This window comes from Cebidichthys violaceus, unplaced genomic scaffold (genome assembly GCF_023349555.1).
Source record: "Cebidichthys violaceus isolate CVI_PGR_0920_01 unplaced genomic scaffold, fCebVio1.0.p SCAF_19, whole genome shotgun sequence".
Taxonomy (NCBI): Eukaryota; Metazoa; Chordata; class Actinopteri; order Perciformes; family Stichaeidae; genus Cebidichthys; species Cebidichthys violaceus.
Genome location: NW_027176361.1, coordinates 9,949,560 through 9,970,999, shown reverse-complemented (window position 1 = coordinate 9,970,999; position 21,440 = coordinate 9,949,560). Strand labels below are relative to the sequence as shown.

The 21,440-nt window shown below is 45.1% G+C and overlaps 2 protein-coding genes across 2 annotated transcripts; one reads left to right on the top strand and one right to left on the bottom strand.

Moving 5' to 3' along the window:
* Positions 1-882: 882 nt before the first annotated feature.
* haus4 (HAUS augmin-like complex, subunit 4) lies at positions 883-4,121 on the bottom strand. Its single transcript, XM_068713934.1, has 9 exons — positions 3,949-4,121; positions 3,685-3,824; positions 3,292-3,423; positions 2,790-2,930; positions 2,583-2,679; positions 2,337-2,482; positions 2,021-2,151; positions 1,795-1,863; positions 883-1,580 (listed from the first exon to the last, which is right to left on the bottom strand). The coding sequence occupies exons 1-9, from the start codon at positions 4,013-4,015 to the stop codon at positions 1,394-1,396; spliced, it is 1,110 nt and encodes a 369-aa protein (XP_068570035.1). The 5' UTR covers positions 4,016-4,121; the 3' UTR covers positions 883-1,393.
* A 2,046-nt stretch (positions 4,122-6,167) lies between these two features.
* Positions 6,168-20,466, top strand: fxr2 (FMR1 autosomal homolog 2). Its single transcript, XM_068713585.1, has 17 exons — positions 6,168-6,898; positions 9,758-9,810; positions 10,599-10,692; positions 11,234-11,305; positions 12,501-12,649; positions 12,761-12,854; positions 13,182-13,298; positions 13,394-13,564; positions 13,673-13,751; positions 13,873-14,030; positions 14,444-14,530; positions 16,027-16,246; positions 16,355-16,534; positions 16,901-17,092; positions 17,269-17,376; positions 17,583-17,671; positions 17,759-20,466. Exons 1-17 carry the CDS (start codon positions 6,848-6,850, stop codon positions 17,867-17,869), a joined length of 2,025 nt encoding a protein of 674 aa, XP_068569686.1. The 5' UTR covers positions 6,168-6,847; the 3' UTR covers positions 17,870-20,466.
* Positions 20,467-21,440: the final 974 nt, after the last annotated feature.

Here is a 21,440-nt window from a genome sequence, read left to right as displayed (position 1 = left end):
CGGAGTGGGCGTTAACCTGGCACTGTTAACCAAAATCATAATGGTAAACATAATTCCTTATAAACCGGCTGTATACTGCATGGATAAATACAACAATTAAAAAACGTATTGGGACCATAGACACGTGTCATTTCTGATAGTGAGAGTTATAATCAATATAATAGTGACAAAAGAAGGGAACAAATTAAGAAACTTCGCGTCTCAACTGTTGTGTCATGTGAAGGAAGTCAACTCAGTTGAAAGTTTGAACTATAAATATTTGTATTAAATTGTCTTTAACTGTGACCCGGATGCTTCATTCTGTGCACAGGTTTAAGTCTTTGTTTTTTAAAAAGTTGTAGATTGTATAAAGTCAAAATAAGGACGTCTGCTAGGAGTTCATCATGTCTGTTAGGAAACATGACATGACCTCTGTCAACAATTAAAGCATACTGCCATCTTGTGGATTAAGCTGCGAACTGTGTCAAAATGTCACTAACCTGAGCATTTCGTTCAGCTGTTTTTTCTCAACAGAATTTCTTCTAGGCAGCAGTTTTATTGTGTTTTACTAAAATTGTTTCCTCATTTCCTCACAGGTTATTTGACGAAGACAGGACAACCGGTTGTGCTAATCTACTAGAAGGATTAGCTATATGGTATTGTGTTTTATAAAGGACAAAGTAATAGCAGCATCATAACACTCAATTTAAAATGTGTGCCAAGACACATGCAAAAAAAATATTTATAGGATGAGTGTTGCGTGACTCCCATCATATCTGAGAGGAGGCTGCTTACATGTTTGGACCTGTTAGTGTCTTGTACATCTTTGTCAGTGAGAATAAATATCAGCTCAGAGAATCGAGTTGTATGAATATAGGACATTACTCATATTCAGACTCCTGCTGATGCGCTATTTTAGTTTATTCCCAGGTTTATATCACAACATACTGTATATAGCAATGCTCACCAAACTTTTGACTCTTTTGACTGAAAATGATACCCGAGGTGAGGCGTTCAATGCCAAAACAACCTTTACAATGTCAACACTTATATTGCCAACAGTTGCATTACTGCTGCCAACTAGGCCAATGGTACTATGAATTATCAGTATATAATATATACACATACATACATACAAACAAAAGAGTAATGAATACTAAACACCTTGAACTCTAAATGAGTTGTGGTAGAAACACAGACAGCAGATTACCACGGTGACGTTTTAAGAAAACTGAATTCATTCTTAGGAGCTGTAATGGCTGTTAGCCCACTCACTACTGTACATGCTACATAGTTCAAATGTAGGTCATAGTGTGACCTACAAAAAAAGCCCAAAAGCCAGCATGTCACTGTGAGCAACGACACGCTATGAAAAGAGGACGGCTGGCTGCTGTCCGGGCATCAGATAGGATCTTCACTTGTCCTTGCACTGGGTGAACTCCTTCAGAGCCCAGTTATTCATTTCTATCTCCCGCCGTAGTCTGCAGTACTCCTCGGCCAAGGCCTCAAACTCTTTGCCCAAGATCTCAAAGGAGGCCAGCTTCAACCCAACAGAATGCTTCTCCACCTGACAGGCCTTCAGCTCGGACTCCAGCTTCTCTCTGAAATAGAGACACAAAGACGACAGAATGTAGTTTCTATAATAACCTTTCGGCAGACTTGATACCGGGAAGTTACAGTTCACATTCAAAGAGCATTACAATGATGAACACTAGTGAGAAACAGTATGGATTCCCTCAACTACTATCACTGTGTTGCCTTTGAGAAAGCAGAGTGAAGCGATATTATTAATAATGGACGAAAAAAGCCTCTTGCCTTATTTTTCTATGAGCAGATATCGAGTCCACTGTGTACGTGTCCAGCTGAATCTCCACCATCTCAGTCCTTTGAAGGAAGAAGAGAAAAACACGTCAGGAAAAAAAAAAACCTGAAATGCATGTAATACTGATTGTACGAGTATGTCTTTCTAAATAAAGGCACCAGTAAATACAATGCAATATCAAAATGTATAGAAGCATGCAAAGAAATGAAAAGTCCTTACTTGATCTTCTGCAAGACTAAATCACATTTTCCCTCAAAGTAGTCCAACTTCTTCCGGTCCAGATCTGTCTGGATCCTCAGCCTGTGGTCCAAGATGAGAGACTGGAGAAGCTGAATGCACTTAATCAGTTCCTGGACACAAGGAAAATATTTTAATATTATATATATAATACAACACATTTGTGGCTTTTAAACACTTTTATTCTTGAGACAATTTCCAATATGTGAACCTGCAAAACATGCCCAAAAAAAACATGCATATATGCGTGATAAACTGCTTGTGTCAGTTAACCACATGCACTTGAGAGAGCACTCACAGAGAGGTAGAGCTGAGTCTGTCTTTGCAGGAGAACTGAGTTTTCCCGGCAGGTCTCCTTCAGACTCTCTGCTCTTTTCTTCTCTGCGTCCAGCTGGGCTGACAGATGAGACAACTTGCTGTTCTTCAGACCCTCACTCTCATTCTCTAGAACGTCAACGCAGAACAACGAAGTGATGTAAAAAAAAAAGATACATGCAGTGCGGGTGAGAATATCTACTGAGCAGATGCTGTCTAGATACTGTACCCCATTCAGGCTGATAGTAAGTGAGGAGGCTCAGACACTTCTTCTTCAGATGTTTCTCCAGCTCTCTGGGAAGACCCTGTTTCATTCTTTGAACATTCTGGTGACGATGAACACATACATGTTGGTAAAGGAGCAACAGTCGTTACTGAAGTATCTCTCTACTGATGATTCCTACGTGGGTGAATATTCTGTGCTTTTCTGACTCACCTTGTCTGATGGCATGAGCTCCAGAATCTGTTGGGGGTTCAGACCCAGAACTGAGGGCTGGTCCTGGTGGGTAGTGCTACTGGGATCCAGCAGTCTGACACACTGCGCCACCAGCAGACACTTCTCCATTGTCTCATAGAACTACACACATAGAGAGACAGAGACAGACACAGAGAGACAGAGAGAGACAGAGAGAGAGACAGAGACAGACAGAGAGAGAGAGACAGAGACACAAAGAGAGAGAGACAGAGACAGAGAGAGAGAGAGAGAGACAGAGCGACAGAGACAGAGAGAGACAAATGTCCAGCTTTAAAATATAATATTACATGATTGATTTCTAAATACTAAAATATAAAGTGTAAATGTTTCAAACTGTGACCCGTAGCTGCATTTTGGAGATGCAGTGTGCAGGGTGAGTTGCCGAATGCAGTTTTAATAACCAGAAGCATGTTGCCCATCATTCACTGACAGCTGATTGTGCAAAGAAGTGTATGAACTGTACCATGCTCTGGTCGGGGGGCACAGTGGCGTGGTGCTTCCTGATACAGTGGTCCTGGATCATCTCCTGCAGCCCTTTGTGGAGGCTCTCGGAGCGCAGCCAGTGTCGCCTCTGGCTCTGCAGCTTCTGCTCCGCCTGGAATAAAGCATCCGTTAGTGCTCACACAAAAGCAAACGCTAACACACTCAGACCCGCGCACGAGGAGACGGGTTCCATCTCTGTGATTGCAGATAAGTCATAGACTACTGAATGTGTGACTAAATATGAAAACCTTCTTTCTTTGTTTGGTCTAACTTAAGTTTAGTTTGAGTTGCATCATGTAATACATCCATCCTGCAAAGCAAGAAGCTTGTATGTTAGTAACTGTGGAAGGTAACATTGTTTTGTTTTTTTGACCTTTTCCAGCTCTGCTTTCAGTGGGACCGTGAGTCCATTCTGGTCCACATGTTGAGACAGGGTGGCCAGGAGTTTACAGAACTGAGGGTTCTGGGTCAGATCCTCCTCTGTGACGTCACACAGAGGGAAGGAGGCGAGAACTGGGAGGGAGGACAGTAAATACAGCAAACGTGTTATCAATGGTCAAACCAAAGCACTGAGAGGAAATTCACAACAGAAATGTACAGCACAACGTTACATTAAGTTAGTAGCGTATTTCCTCACCCTGTTGATGCAGGCTGTCCCCCTTCAATAGCGATGAGACATGTGTGGACTCGGGACCGGCGGACATTCTCAGCTGAACTGTGTTTCTTATTAACCAAGTAACGTATCGGTTTCTATTATTATTTCTCAAGACCTTTCTCGCTAGCTGGTAAACGCGACATGAAACGCGTACTTCCTGAATCAAGTTGCGCGCGCTTGAAGGAAGGGGTTCCTATTGGTTAAATGAGCCATGTGGTCACTCCAACCGAGTTCCGCCCCTTTTACCTCCCTGCGAGAATTGCATGCCGCTCGCGGGAGCGCGCACCGCGAAAGCGAAAATTATATTTCAATGAATTTTAAGGAAAAGTACCTTTTGACAACAATATAATCTTCCTTGTAATGAATGATAGTAAAAGATGTATGTTGTCTGTATTGAAAACAAATAAAAAAATGATTCCATTTATTGTAGTTTCCCCAAATTATACCAAACCTCGGCTTAACACGGCGCAAAATAATACAGTTCATCGTCAGACTGCATCTTCAGAGTAAAGCTTCATGACAAAATCAGTGAATCAACATGATCAAGTTTTATCTTATCATGTGTCACAGCAGTTCAGCAGGACGGTACAGATAAGTCAGGGTGTGTTGCATATCTTTGGTATGTTCAGCTCTCTCAACTTGGATCTGTATCTAAAACTTCTTTTGGTTCAGTTTGGTGAGTGCTCCAAATCCTTCCACCAGATGGACTAAGAAGACAGCTTTTCCTCTACCAGAGAGGGCGTCATCTCAGCCATCCGGGGTACTCATGTACAACAGTTACACCAGCCATGCCTCTAACATATTCTTTGAGGTGTGAATTCATTTCATTCATCAACACAATTATGTTTCTTGAGTTATGCCAGTTCTGGGATCCGGTAGTTGTAATGGTGAAAAGTCACTCTGCTGTTCTCATCCAGACAGTGTAAATTCAGTCCACTGTGTCTTAATCCAAACATGGATTTTCAGATTTTCTTTTATAGTCAACCAAATCTGAGTCCTGGTAGATTATCGCGAATCAAAAATATTATAAAACTGATGAATTTAACCCCCAAAAAAGTGTTTCCTAATGATGTAGTCATTAGGTTTAGGGACATCAATAATGTGGGCTGGAATTTGTGATAAATGGGCCCTGGGAAAAGAAACATGTTCCCTAAATCACACCCTTCAGTCTTTTGGTGTCTCTCACAGTTAAAATTATCTTATAATGACCTAATATTATCAGTATCTGAAAGTTGATTAGAAGAGATTACATGATTGCCATTTATTGGGTCTCTGGCTGCTGCGTCCAAAGACAATCACCTTCCTGTTTTTGTCAATAATATCTATTCTAAGCCTTTGTTATGCAAAATGATACCAGCTGTTTCTATAAGATTGGTTAGATACAGAACAATGATTTGAGCAGGTAATCATCACATTCTGTCACATCCATATTGATTCTGGGGTTCCCCAACTATGAGTATTCCTGTACAATGTGGCTTTCCCCCGTGACCTCTGACCTCCTCCATATGCTTCTCTCAGCAGTTTCCTCGCAGTGGTCCTTGCCCATGTCTGGTGTTTTTGGTGCTGCATTCCTAGTGTTACGGAACCCTAACTTATCTAACTTTGCCCACACAGGTTTATACTTCCCTGTACTACTTTTGGGTCATGCACATACAGGAAATTTGACTTTCTTTTGTTGCATCTCTCTGAATTTACTTATAGCAAATAACAACTAGTTACAGGGGCAACAAAGCTGGACAGATACAGATAAAGAATAGACAGGACTGTTATGTACACTGTGGAAACATAGTTGTGAATATAAATATCAAATAAACATATAAATGCATAAAAAAACAGCATATGATATGCTTCATGCTTGGTTCATTACATGTGTAGTAACTTCGCAGTAATGCTGTTTACACAATGGCTGGCGGTCCTCACTCATCAATGAGTGGGCAAAATTAGATATGTGAGCCAGTCAATTTGAATAAAATCATGACTGACACGGAGTAAAACCAATGGATTGTGTTAGGATGCAACTCTCTAGATTTGATTGGTCATGTTTACGGACCAGCCCGTATTTCCTAAACCAATTAATGAAAGTTAGTGTTGATTGCGAAGGTCTTTGACCAATCATGATCCTGGGGTTCCTAATGGGCGTGTTTTTGTCACAGAGGGGTGGGGTGTTCGAGGTCATTCAGTCCCACTCTGATCCACTCTATCGGCGTGTGTTTGTGGGGACGGGTAGTTGGAGTAGGAGTCGCTGGGCGGCTGTGCATCTCAAACGCTTTTTGGGAAAGAAACGCCAATGAAAATTGCACCACAGGCTGAAGAAACGACCCCCCACTGACGGCTTCTGTGAAATTATTCAACGTGACGACTGCGCCACACGCACAACCAACAATCGCAACCAGGCTATCAAATGCTAGTCAGCTAGCATCCCTGAAAACTGACGGGATCAAGGTGTTGATAGCTAGCCTCCCAGCTAATTATCCATCAGCTAGCATCCTCCTGCCGTAGCATCATTAGCTTGCTTTTCCTCCTCGCGCACGTCGAGACTTCCCCATTGCTCGTGGCGGTGCCTTTCAGTTGCCGAGCACCAAATCCCACTTTCAGACAAAAGCGGACAACGGAGCCTTCCAACGAGCTGCTGCTGGAGACCGCGTCTGCGTTGCATTAGTGTGCCCCATCACACCCATCATCTCCCCAACCCTTCACCTCTGCCCCTCTCCCTCCACCCGAAACACTGGAAATCCACAAGCGGCCGGAGCGGCCGGATAGCGGCGAAGGGCCGGCTAAGCTGGGGGTGGTCACGTTACCGGACTCTCCGGGAGTCCTACCGGCCACTTCGGGAGTCCTACCGGCCACAGAGAAGCTCAGCTGTGGGGAACTACCGACCAGTATGGACGGGCTGGCCGTGGAAGTTCGCGGCTCGAATGGGGCCTTCTACAAGGTAACCTGGTTACAGTCGTAGTTTATAGTTGTCCCAGTTGAAAGTTTTGTTTCAGGAAAGAGCTGTTAGGTTTCGTTTTACTGAGCCCGGCGCTTGCTTAACGTTAGCTATTTGACTGATATTACCTTAGGTCCAATTTTGACGAAAAGGGATGGTTTTGCGTTCCATGAACGTTGGCCATTGTGGGGTGGGTAGCTAGCGCCAGTTAGCTGTTAAGCTAGTGCACTTGATATCCCTACGTATGGCCTATATTTGGTTGTTTTTAACAAATGTCAATACGCGCAGAGGCCTTAATATAGCAACCAGATTCCTACAGTTTTGACATGGCATGCAACATTTCTCATAGCATGTTGCTTTGTCTTGTGGTATTGAAGCATTTAAAAAATGAAGCGAGCTGCTAATCAGACAGCTGTTGTACAGGTATGATGAGATGCTATATCAAAGCTCACAGAGGCTACCACATATCTGTTTTGTCCCTTAACCCACGGTCCAGCTACACAACTGAATCTTGGGTCTTCTGTGTATTGCTCTGCCAAAGACGAACTGGAGTTTCTGTTTCAATTCTGCCTCATTTTCAGAAGAATTTATAGTTTTATATCTAGACACATGACATGTCTTTATTGCTGCTGTGTCACAGCTTGTCAAACATCACATTAAGATGGCAAATTGGTGACTGCAAAGTTAATTCTATATGTTCACACTAGTAAAAGACAGCTTACATCAGTCGTACGGATTTGGGTCTTGGTGAACATTGTAGGTTTTCCTATAATTTGAGATTTCATCGAATATGTAAACCCCATTAATCCTCCCCCTGCTTTCTAGTCGTAACCATTGTGACATCTCTTATTCTAATGCTCTTAGTTTTAACACCTTTATTTCTCCATGTGCTCTTCTTCTCCGCCTTTGGGTGTTCAGACAGTCGAGCGGCCACATGGTGGTTTAGAGATGAGCCTATATTTACTCCCCTCATGGAGCTTCACCTGTCGTCCTGTTTTACAGGGTGACAGTTGGGCTCTGGCATGAATGAACTCTCCCACTCCTCTCTACTACCTCCATTATCCCGCAGCTCTCATTTTGTGGATGTCAATGAGATGGACATTTAACTGCGTTAGCGACGTTCTAAATGTCACATTCCAGTAAATAATATGTTGTCTTTGATGGGAGTGGAGTGGAGAAAAATCTGTGTTGCCTCTTTCCTGTTGTGGTTGACAACGTGGAGTAAAATTATGTTTGCTTTTTGAATGCTCTTCGTTCACCTTAGTGCCGGTGTGAGTCAGTTTTTCCTTTTTAACTATGAATCAGGATCATATTTATGAACCTGTCAAGGCAATGCAGCACCTGTAAGGAAACTGGCACTTTCTCTTGTGTAGCATAAAGTCGGCATCTTTTGCAGCAGCAAGCGCGTGACAGGCAAGCTGAAAAAAGCCTAAATGAGGATTCAAACAACTTGGTATTCTGTTAATTGCAAGTAATTATTAGTTTCCTTTTTTTGGCTGGGAATCTTGCATCAATAAAGATCTCAGATTTTCCACATTTATTTACATTTTATTATAAGCAGGACAATACAATACGCTTATCTAAACACAATAGCTTTTTTTTCTTTGTTGAAAATGAAGGTTGTGGGCGCGGAAGGTCGCAAAAGCTGCCTCCTCTGCTCCTAAAGGTCTTGCTCACCACGTGGACTGCATGTGGCTGCTGGCCTGAGGACGAGGGGACATCATTACAAAGCTGCCTGGGACCCCTCTCTGCCCCCACCTTTCCACCAGTCATGTCCCATTAGAACGAGGGCTCGCCTGCCCTCTGACCTGGTATTATTTGGTGGAAGCAATACTCAACCTGACATAACATGCACATGCGGCTGTCTCCTAATGTGACCTCTGGAAATTGGAGGATGAGCCCCTTTTCAGTCGGGTCTGTTGTCATTGCTGGGTTCTTCTCAAGAACCGTTCGTGTAGATACAGAGGCCTGTTCTGAACATCTCAGGACGGCAGTGGGCTGTGACTGATAATCAGAGTTGTAGTCAAGAGTGGACTGCTAAAAGGGTGTAAAACAAATCCCAATGTGACTACACACACTTTACCCCATGGTCCAGGCTGAAACCCTAGCCAGCTCTTGCAGTGCAAAGGCAGCACCTTCCCAGCAGGTGAATCCACACCCCCACTACGACAGTCACACATGCTTTCGAGATACTGCCTGACCTCTCTGTCCCATATAAGGTAGTGTCACACCGAGCGACATGCCACACCCACCACTTTCCTCCCGTCTTGTCGTTGCCTGGTGGGTGGGTGGGGTTTTCGGTCAAAGTTTAGGGCATGCTGTGACAGATTTGTGGATGGCCATGATGGACAATGTTAAAGTGATCTCTCTAGTAGTAGTCGTCGTCTCTGGGTTATCGCATAGTATATCCATGTAGGCTAGGCTGAGTGAGTGCCCTCATGAACATGCCTCTTGAAAAACTACAGTATTCCCACTTTGAATACAAAGATAAAGCTCATGCATTTTAATACTGTGTGTGTGTGTGTGTGTGTGTGTGTGTGTGTGTGTGTGTGTGTGTGAGAGAGAGAGAGAGAAATTTCCAGGCTGTCTGTGTTGTCAGGAGGAGTCAGTGTTCATCGTCACTTTATCCAGCACAGAATTCACAGCCAGAGAATTGTGTTTGTGATGAAATGTCTCGGCTTCCAAAAAAGCCTCAGATGCTCTTTTTCAGCAACAGTCACAGCATCGGTCTAGCATGACTTAGTCAGCTGTCTTAAGTTGTTTACATGTAAAATCAAACGCTCACAGCCCCTCCCTTCATCACTGTCTGTCTTGAGAATTCATGGGAATAAAAAGAAATCTGTCTCTCTGCTTCTCTCTTAGGGTTACATCAAAGATGTCCACGAAGACTCGCTCACAATTGTTTTTGAAAACAAGTAAGTTTCCTCTTTCTGGTGACCTCTCCTGTACGTCTGCTTCATGGTAAATAGTCCGTACATGGGGGGGAATGAAGCTTGACCGGTAGCAATGGAGAGTTACGGTGACTGCTCCAGGCTTCACCCACACATTCAAAACTGTCCTCTTCAGCACCTGTGCTTGGCATGCAGCTGTCCATACACGTCTCTTTTTTATTTTTTACCTCCTGCTCTGATAGCAGTACTCATAGCCCCACCTACTGTCCCTTTCCACTACCCACCCACCCATCCCCCTGGTCCCGCTTTATCTCAGCTTGTAGAGCAGGGTGCCCCTAAAAATAGGGACCCACGGTATGCAGGGTGGGAGGGGTAGTATGGTGGCCTGTGTCGTTTTTTTGGGATGATTCCCCTCCTCCCCTTTCTCCTTTTACTTTCTCTGAGCACTCCGAGTTGTTGGAGTAGCATATTGAATATAATGAATAATAATAAGGCTCTTAATGAAAATTAGTTGGGTTTTTTTCTACATCAATACTGACTGAGCCGGTCATTGACTGAACCTTTTTGCACTTTTTTAAAATCTATTTTCAAGTTCTTATGTAATGTGAAATGTATGATACAATGAACATAGTCACTCACTGTCCAGACACAGTTTTTCATAAACTGTCTTTATGATCCCAATAAATAATAATGAGGGTAAAAGGAGCTCGAGCTAGACGGCGTGAACAACGTAGCCGTATTACGTTTTGTTACCGGGAGTTGTTGATCAGCTGACAAGTGTTTTTGTTTTGTCTCGTGTCGTCTTGCCGTAGCTGGCAGCCAGAAAGACAGTTGCCCTTCAGCGACGTGCGGTTGCCTCCTCCAGCTGAATACCACAAGGAGATTGGTGAAGGAGAGGAGGTGGAGGTAAGACCTGCCGCTTTGTGTCTCTCTGACTCGGCTCATCCACCTGAGTTTACACCAACCTCATCACTCAAGGCCTCACCAACTGGTTCCTCACCATTGTTGGCTAGTGTTGACTTTTGACTGAACGATCTATATGGCCTCTGAATTATGAAAAATCTAAACTTAAACTCTTCAAAGTATTGCTTTTACTGTAAAACATCATCCGGCATGTGACTGATTAAATCTGGATTTATTTTTTGACCACGATCATTTATTATTATATGCATATTGAACATGTAGAAGTTATCGTCTGGTGTGAACGTTGAAGAATATATTACTTGCATTTTGTACAATCTGTCATAAATTGTAACTATAAAAGTTGCGCAATTGAGTCTTTGCTATATCCAACAATTTTACCTCACATATTCTGCGTATTCTCTTGTCACACAACGGTAGTTGGTTGCACAGTATGGATGCGTCCTGTCTGCTGTTTTGAAGTACAGCTACTGTGTGGAATAGTTTTATTTACTTTTGTCTAATTCACTATGTATCTCCTCCACAGGTTTACTCGAGGGCCAACGAACAGGAGCCATGTGGCTGGTGGTTGGCCCGAGTCCGTATGATGAAGGGAGAGGTAAGTGGTTCCGTGATTTAAGGGATACAAAAAGACTGTAAACTCTATATCACAGCCATGTTGTTTTGTCTTAATGGTGTTTTCAAATCCCTTGTCCACCTCTTTATGATGATGATTGCAGAGCAGTTGGCTAATCTTCACTTGAATGCGGTGGAAGCACTGTACTGAAGGAATCGGTATTTCCTGAGTTTTAGTTCCTGGGGCTTAAAAGGTCCCGGAGCTATTTAGTTGAAAATGACGAATATTAATATTGTCAGTGATGAGATCCAACAAGGCTAGCTTCCTCTGGATCTCAATATTTAATATATAGCTATTATCTTTCACTTTACCGTCAGTGTTTTGCTGTATTGACAGTAACGTTTTATTGAGCTCTGAGTACTGCTGTATTCAGAGTGAATACAGGCCTGTAGTAACTGCAGCGTAATGAGCTCAAAGAGCCGGTATGTCCTGATGTGGTCTGACATTGTGCCTTCAAATTATATTCCCATACACCCTGTGCTGTTTCTTCTCACCGACTTCTCGTGACAAAATGGATTTGCAACCGGCTCGGTCTAACGGGCACAGCTGACGTCATTTTTTTTTGATGTTTCTAATAACCGAGAACCGGAACTGGCTCTTAGTCACCACCAGCATGAGCTGCAGGTTGAATAGTGGGTCAGTGGGATATGGCAAAGGACGGCGTTGTAGTGCTACTGTGCCACGGGGAGCTGCTGCTGGTGTAGTGCTGTTATTTGGAGCAGTCTGATAAGAGCCTGCAGGAATGTCTAGCATTGACTGATGGCTTTAATTCTGTCCTTTTGAGCACGGAGTGTGCAATGTTCATCTCACCGCCTCACTCTCTCTGGGTTCCCCTTTTTCTTTCTCTGCATTTCTTCTCTGCATCTCACTCTGCTACGCCTCGTTGTTTCACCCTATGTTTTCTCTAAAACGCAGCTTCATTTAATAGATGAATGAATGTGTTTTTGATGTGACATATGATTTCTCAATTTGAGAGCGCACATCAATTAATTTTTAATTTGACAACTGAGTCAGAGTTTTTGTCTGGATTGAATTCAGCAGTGCTGATCAGTGTATATCTCGGCATGTGCTGAGTGTTTAAATTCACATTGGTTATCTGGGCCGTCCAACATTCATGCGTCTTGACATTTCTGGCTGCATTATTAAAAATGTGTATCTCTTGTGTGCCGTTTTTCAGTTCTATGTGATAGAATACGCCGCGTGCGACGCCACATACAACGAGATTGTCACGGCGGAGCGCATCAGGCCCCTCAACCCCAACAGCCCTTCCTCTCGAACCTCCTTCCACAAAGTCCCCATCCCGATCCCAGAAGACCTGAGGGACATGTGAGTGTCGGGTTCACGCCCCGATGATAGATTTTATTTGAATAAACGTCAGCGTTGCACCAAGCTCACTAACGAGGCCGACTCTCCTGTGGATTGTTTTCTTATCGACAGCTGTGAAAATGACAACATTCACAAAGAGTTCAGGAAAGCAATCGGAGCCAACTGCATCTTCTACAGTGCCCCAACACACGAACTCATTGTGCTGGTTAGTAGTCAGAATACACACTTCAGCTGGGTCTCACCTCATGAACAGGGGAATGGATTTGTTACACATCCACAGATGAAGGAGCTGTAGTAACTCTCACTTGTTAAAATCTGAAAGGGGTTTTCTGGGTATTCTTACTGTTAGATGTAGATTTGAATCCAGCTAATGTCGCATATATTTTCTCCTTGTCAATGACACAATTCTGATTCAGCACATTTTTGACAACTTTGTGTTATTTAAGACTCCTTAAATACAGTCATATTCACAAACACTGATTAAACAATTGTTGATGAATTGTAACTTTACCCCTTTTTTTGTCGTCTTCAGTCTACAAATGAAACCACAGTAAAGCGTGCATCTCTTCTGAGCGACATGCATTTCCGCAGCATCCGTACCAAGCTTATGTTAATGTCCCGCAACGAAGAAGCCACCAAACATTTGGAGGTAAACCTACTCTTTTTTTTTTATGCACAAACCCTAGCCAACCTTAGTTAGTTTATACATTTGCACACAAACCACCTACGCGTTTCCCCTCCCAGACCAGTAAGCAGTTAGCATCAGCGTACCAGGAGGAGGTGAGGGTCAGGGAGGACCTGATGGGCCTCGCCATCGGCTCCCACGGTGCCAACATCCAGCAGGCAAGGAAGGTTGCCGGTGTCACAGCGATCGAGTTGGAGGAGGAAAGCTGCACGTTCAGGATCTACGGAGAGGTACGCCGCTTAATGAGCTCCTGTGCCATTGTGTGTCGGTTCTTGTCCCAATGTTTGGATAGATATACTGTAGTGTAATGTGGTCTAATGCTTGTTGTTGTGTTGCAGAGCCCAGAGGCAGTAAAGCAGGCTAGAGAGTTTCTAGAATTCAAAGAAGACTACTTTCAGGTACCCAGGAACCTTGTAGGTGAGTGAGCTACATTCCTGAGGGAGCTCATTTTGTCCCACTTGACACACTCCATGTCACTACTCGTATACGCTCTCTTATCGTCCTGACATTCTTTTTCCTTGCTCTCTCTCTTGCACAGGCAAAGTCATCGGCAAGAGCGGCAAAGTCATTCAGGAGATCGTGGACAAGTCGGGCGTGGTCCGTGTGCGGATTGAGGGAGACAACGACAAAAAGCTTCCCCGGGAGGAGGGAGGCAGGCAGGGGGCAGGCAGGGACGACACTGCCGGCAGCAAAGAGGTGAATGGACCCCCCCCCCCCCCCCCCCCCCCCCCTCTGCTCTCCCAGGAGCAAAGCGTATTAACTGCAGCAGAGTGTAGAAGTCCCATGTGCTGTCTGCTGTTCCATTCTGCTGCTTTGTGTCTTTTGTTTTGTCACTAGCACTTATGTTTTCATTGCTTGCAATAACCACAGCCTACTGCACAGCATATGTTAGCTGTGTGTGGGCACTCAGCTGTCTGCTGTCTCTGATGGCTTGATATGTTTCTGTTGAGTGTGCTTCCAGTGGTGTTAAAGCACATTAATCATTCCATAAATTGTTTGTAAATCACCATTTAAAATGTTATTTCCTACTCAAGGATTTCTCCCCAATAATGGGCATCAGCATTTAAACTCTTCATCTCCACTCTGTGTGTTTTTTTTTTTTTTATCAGGGCCTGGTTCCCTTCGTGTTTGTGGGAACTAAAGAGAACATCAGCAACGCTCAGGCTCTGTTGGAGTACCATGTGTCCTACCTCCAGGTGAGTGAATCCTCCACGTTCCCCAGTAGATGGCGGCACTAGCCGTTTCTCTGCTCCTGTCAATTACAAACGCTTCAGATTAAAAAGAAGAACTGCATGTGTGCAGCATTTGTCTTCTGTGCATTGCAGACTTTGATTCCATAAATCAGAATATCTGGACACTTAGTTGAGGAAAGATGTTTCTTAGACGCACACGTCCTTTATGCGACATGTGTGGGGAGAGGACAGGGTGCTGTGGGCGTATGTGTAGGGTCATTTCATATTGGTCACTCACCTGTTCCCCCCCCCGCCCAACACCGCGTGAGGAAAGCTGCTGAGAGCTCCTCATTTTGCCCTTACCTCATGTGCTTTTATAAATAGCCTCTCTCTCTGGGATGGGGTGAAGGGTACGCATGAGTTTAGATTACCAGCTATCTGGACCCTCAGCTTCCAGAAATAACACCAGACCCCCTGCCCTGTGCCTCACTTCCTTCACGCTTCCCATGAGGCCCAGCTGTCGTTGGTGGAGGCAGCTGTCACACCGTGAAGTGAGACCCTCTACTCCAAATCACCCACCACTAAACCACCATAGAAACTGCTGGCATTGCACTGCTGCCATTAGAGGCCAAAGCCCAGCCCCCTCATCAAGGAAGATGGCATATGCTGGGGAAAAAAAACCCGTCATACTTTTAAAAGATTTATGTCACATGGGTGGAATGGTGGTTCAACGGATCCCCAGAAAAATTATATTCAGTAGCTGGAGAGTTGTGTGAGGGACTACTCAAAGTGTAACGGTCACCTATAATCAGTTTCTCTTTTCAACAACAGTTTTTCCCATTTTTAGGACTTCCCGAGGTAAATCTTGGCAACCATTTGGGCTATTCAATGTGTTACAAATCTGGTCTCTGTCCAAAGAGATTAAAAAGTGAAGGGACAATGTTCTATACAGTGGGATTTCACCTCCGTTGTGTCATTCAAGACACATCCAGAAAACTTCAGCTGTTCTCCTCCAATAAGACGCTGTCGTCTCCTAACCTCGATCACCACAAACCAATACTTTCACTCTGTATCCGTCAGAAATAGGTCGGTGTTTCAACAGAAGTCGGTTATGTTTCAGGTTTTTTTTTGGGGGGGGGGGGGGGGGGGGTCGTTGAATTTGCCCACAGTCATATCTGGTCAGTACACTGAACTTTACGCATTACTGCCACTTAGTGGGCGGGTGACGTAATAACAAGCACAAAGCCAGCCCAGGCCCACAGCAGAGGATTTTATAACCATGGCTTGGTCTCAATAAATCATCCATGTAAAAGGTCAGCAATGACATCTGTTATCATTATGAGTAGAAAGCACTTCAATACTGCAAATTACTTTTTATGTTTAATAACGTCAAGGTGTACTATAGGACAGGAGGCAGGGAGGAGGGGGCATTTTGTTGAAGCGTTTCAATGAACCGTGTGCAGAGGAACAGGCTAAGTGCTCACCGTCTACATTTTTGTCTCATCGTCCCTGTCCTGTAGGAGGTGGAGCAGCTGCGCCTAGAGCGTCTCCAGATTGACGAGCAGCTCCGTCAGATCGGGGTTGGGTACCGCGCACCTGCTAGTCGGACCGGGGTCCCCGGTGTTGAACGGGAGAAAGGCTACTTGACCGATGACAGCAGCAACTCACTCCACACCTCTCGCACCTACGGGGGCCGCGGCAGAGGGCGCAGGGCCTCCAACACCCAGTACTCTGGATATGGTGCGAACGACGGAGACACATTTGAGAGTCATATAAATAGAATGGAAGACGCCTCTGTTGTGTTAAAAAGTCACACGCTAATGTTTGTTTTTACACGTCTTGATCCAGGCACAAACTCTGAACTGTCCAATGCTTCTGAGTCGGAGGAGGTTAGCGAGCGAGAGCAGCGGCCCCGCGGCATTGGCGGAGATGAGAGAGGCTCCCGACGGGGCGGCAGGGGCCGAGGCTCTAACTCAGGACGAGGCCGCGGAGGGCCGGGGTCCAAGCCTTCCAACTCCATCAGCTCAGGTAGGCACAACCCATGTCCAGGTTACCAACAATCAAGGACCCTTACATTTCACCTTTGGTTCACTTAGGATGTGATATGACCTTAGAATGATAAGATGAGAAACTAGAACCAGGTATGGTGCTGCTAAACCGGTCTGGAAGTCTTTCCAAGAAGCTGCTGGCAGGTGCCTTTTTACATATGAGGTGTGTTCCTCTTAATCCATGAAGTTAGGAGAGCTCAGAGTCAGAGGGAGGTTAGTTGTGCATTGGTGAAAAAAAGAGATTCACAATATGGTTTTTAATCACAGTTCTTGCGTTAAATCCAACGTAAATTAATACAAATGAGAGAAGATTGGTTGCAATACTGACTTTCTGTGGCATATCCAGTGCTGAGGGACCCAGACAGTAACCCATACTCCCTGCTGGAGGGTGAGGGAGAGCTGGCTGACGCAGACACCACTGACGGCGTGGGAGACCGCCGCAGACGCTCCCGGCGCCGCCGCAACGACCAGGAGCCCAGCGTGATGGACGCTGCCACGGAGTCGGACAGCCAGGCCGGCCCCAGCGAGAACGGACTGGGTGAGAAGAACCTCAGTGTTGTACCGTCGTCTCTGTTGCATAATCATTTGTCGAAACACAAATGCACTTTGTAAATCTCTGCAACTACAACCAGAACGCTTGTCGGTGGAAGCGGAAATTTAGCACGGAGACATAACCAGAGAGGGTAACCTCTTATTTCCTCATTTGACTGTTAGATGATGAGGCGCGACCTCAGCGCCGCAACAGAAGCCGCCGCCGTCGTAATCGTGGCAACCGCCCAGAGGGAGGTTCAGCCAGCCGTGACAGACAGCCCGGTGAAAGTGGTGAGTCACCGAGTTTCACTAGTTAACTCTTCAGAATGAACAGGATATGATTGCTCTCTGTTGGACGGCTTTATTGCCACAGAGTTGCTGACGGCCTTTCCTAAAGCCATACTGGGGCATTTTGAATCTCTATCTGCGGTGTGCTTCAGGTACAACATAGCTCGCCCCCAGCGATTGTTCCAGCTAACACATCTCAATGTTTCCAGTGACTGTTGCTGACTACATATCCCGTGCCGAGTCCCAGAGCAGACAGAACCTGCCACAGAAGGAAAACCACGCTGGCCCCGAGCCCAAGGTACAGGCAGGAACACACGCATTGAGCTCAGCCTCAGTTTTATTGATACAAGTCAGATCCTCACCTTTCTCCCCACCCCGCCCACAGGAGAACGGGACCAGCGCCACTAAGGATGAGCAAACGCCCTCCAAGGGTTCCCCCAGCAAAGGCGTGACCTCGGCCAGCGAGACCCTGACCTTGGTCAACGGGGTCTCGTAAAGAGACGGCCCCGACCCTCGCGAACCCAAGTCTACAGCAAGACTCCATGGCAAACTCTGTCCCTGCTTGCATTAACTTAAACCTTAAACAGATGAGTGAAAAGTACCTGACAAAATACCTGAATTCATACTATGAGAGTGAAAAAGTACAAAAAAACGACAAACGCATCTACTTAAAAACACACGTTAACGGTGTATGCTATCCTATCTATCAGTACTTAGTGCTTATTTAAAAAAAAAACAAAAAAAAAACTAGCTTGCCAAAAAAGAGCTGGTGGATATGACTTGATTTTTAAAAATACTGAAATACGAGAAACAGGACGAGACTTTTTTTTTTGATTTTTTTTTTTGTTTTTGAAACGGTTGTCTTTATTTGTGTATTTTTCGTTATGTTAATTTCGTTCATTGTTTATCACTGGTTTGGACTTGGCGGTCGCTCTCTCAACCAAAACAGACGCGTCTCTTAACAGTGTTAAAGTGCAGACTAGAGAGATGTAAGCTGCAGGGAGCGGCGTACAAGCAGACAGTCCAATAGCTTATGTGACGCGATGTCCGCACACTGAACCTGGGTGGAGACAGACAGACTGGGATATTGATAGACATTGTGCCTTGAATTTGAAAAAAAAATAATAATAAATAAAAAAAACTTGAGTTTTTCCAGTTAAGTTTGTTTTTGTTTCCCAAGAGGAAGAAGAAAGGGCGAGGTATTCTACCAGGTTTTTTTGTGGCGGGGAGGGAGGGGGGGGGGGGGGGGGGGGGGGGGTTGAGAAGAGAACAGGCGTGTGAGGGAGTGAGGAGTAAAAGGAGTGAATAGAGGATACAGAAGAGGAGGGAGTGGCTAGCCAACGCGAGGCAAGAAGAAGTCTGGTGCCAAACACAAAATTCAAGGCGCTTGTCCTCATTCCGTGTAGAATGGACAGCGTAGGGGTCAGTGCGTGCGTGCGTGCACGTACGTACGCGTATGTGTGTGTTTGTGTGTGCACAGTTGAGATATTTGGCAACCACAGAACAAAACTGGGAGGAGTGAGGTAACAAAACGTAAGGCAGCCCTGGGCGGGTCGCACCGTGAGGCGTCTACTTATCGACAGGCCTGAGGGGTGTCTTCCTCCTCCTGCCTGTTTTAGGTCTTTTGAGGGTCCAGGGTGGCTCCCACACAGCCTTGTAAAACAGGACAGGCTGAGACCAGACCGACGGCAGACTTGAACTATAGATTTAGACTTAAAGAGAACTATACCGTGCCTCTTTCTCTGTGTCGGAGGGGGCGGCGGTGCTAGCTTCCAGCCACACTAGTGTCTTGATAAACCACTGCAGCGCACGGCTCCGGACGCACACGAGGGCGACCACCTTTCTGGGACGGGGTGCTGCTAGTGGGGTGGGGGGGGGATGGGCCTGGACACTGCGGACTGTGGGGATTGGGACAGCTTCAAATGACATGAGAGCCACGAGACACACAGGCCCACACTCGCAGGACACATACATACACACCAGGTGCGTGTAAGTCGACGCGGTCGCCCGCATGGCGCGAAGTAGAGGTCGGCAACAGGAGAACTGGGCAAAACGAGCGAGGTGTCGGTCTTGTACCCGGGCGGTTTGGGTTGTCAAATGGGAGTACGAGAGGAAGTCGAAACCTCAGTGGCTCTCTGCTCATGTTGTTACTGTTGTCTTGGTTACCGCTCTCAAGTTTTTTTTGTTGCTATTTCCACATCTTAGAAAAAAAAAAGAAAAAAGAAAAAAAAACATGAAATAAAAAATTGAAGTGAAATCAACCTATTCTCTGGAGACGAACTTTGATTTCTATGTCTTGTGAGTTTGCAGTCTATTTTTCTAACGTGCATGGCATTTAGTTAACGAGTAGTAGGTGGTGCCTGTCCTGTGCATGAGGAAAGGGTGTTTATTAATCTGACTTACAAAGCCATCGTTTCATTCACTAGAATTGCTGCTAATGTACACATTGAATGTCCAACTAACGTAGAAACTCTACCTTGAAGAGAAACTATTTGTGACTTCAAAAACATTTCGCCCCCCCCCCCCCCCCCCCCCCCCCTTCTCATCTGCCCAGAACGCCCATGTTTTTATCGGTGGATACGAGTCACAAGTTGTCGGGAGTCTCACAAAGTATTACATTTTACGAGGGCAACGTTGTGCATGACACGCAAGCGTCCACATGACCAAAGGTTTTCGAGAGACAGATGAATGGGAGTGCGGTTGAGATGACCCAGATGCTGCTGTCATACATTTCTGCTCGCCTGTATGTTGTGTTTTTATTAAAGAATGAACGAGCACTTGAGTATTTGTACCTTGGTTCAGTCGCATGTGTGTGAGTGGAGGACGAAGCCCCTATCTGGTGTGTTTGTGTTTACCTTTATACCTCATTGTGTGAGTACTGTATATCCTCGTGTATCTGTACCCCTCGCGTCCTGTTGAAAGACTGCTGTGCGTGCGTTTGTGTGTGTGTGTGTGTGTGTGTGTGTGTGTGTGTGCGTGTGTGGACGGACGGATGCTGGTTGTACAGTCGACTCCTCACTCTTGTCAGATTTTGTCTCTGGTTTTCTCACTCATGTTCTGATGGCAATAAAGGACTTTTCATTGTTTGGTATACATCCTTTCTGAACAGTTTGTTCTTTTTATTATAGGCCCAAATGCTGACACAGCAGCCAGAACAAAAGTTAATTGTAACTTTTTCCAACTTTTTGCACTCTAGTATGAACTACACTGCAGTCATTGAACTCGTTACTTGTGTTAAATATGTCTCAAGCTATTGTGAGCAATAGTTTATGGAGGCATGAGTGAAGTCCAGCTGTTGCAGACACACTGTAGAGTGACTCAGCTGGATCACACAGACGCTGGACGAGCTACATCTGTCCCTCCTTACTGAATGCATAATCCTGTAATCAGGAGCACAGGCACGTGTTGGAGGTATTTTTTGCCTTCTTAGACTTTATTGTTTTTACAAATTGCCATTACATTTTTACACTAATGGAAAAAAAAACTTCAATAATAGAGTTAAAACAGACTCCTTTCCAATCCAAAACTAACATAGGAACGTTCTTAACATGTGACACTAGAACAACAGGAGAAGAGCAGCAGTGAGGGAGCTCAGTGAGAGGACCGAGCACTGAAGCTCCACTGAAGACCCAGCGTACATGCAGCATCGGTTGACTGGGTGCTGCTCCACCAGTCGCAGCTTTAATGGCGGCATGGTGAGCCATTTGTTGAAAAAGATGAGGGTGAAACTTCCGGACATCTGACCACTCGCTCACCGTTGTGTTCCTAGTATAACCACACACAGTTCATCCTTCCTTGGAAGGTGACTGTGGAGCTGGAGGTGAACTTGATTCAAAAGGATGTCGCATCCTTCAGGAATACTTTTCAATTTTGCTTTTGGGATTAATCGTAGAAACCCCTCTAGGAGCGACAAATCCCAGAGGCCTTGTTCCTCCACACGTCTCCAGACGGCAAATGCTGTGTGAGGAGGATGCACAGATCAAATTCGTAGCATTCACTGACTGTTAATACGTGATCAATGTGATTCTGGTTTGCTGAATTCTGACTCAAAATTGCTTGAATACTCC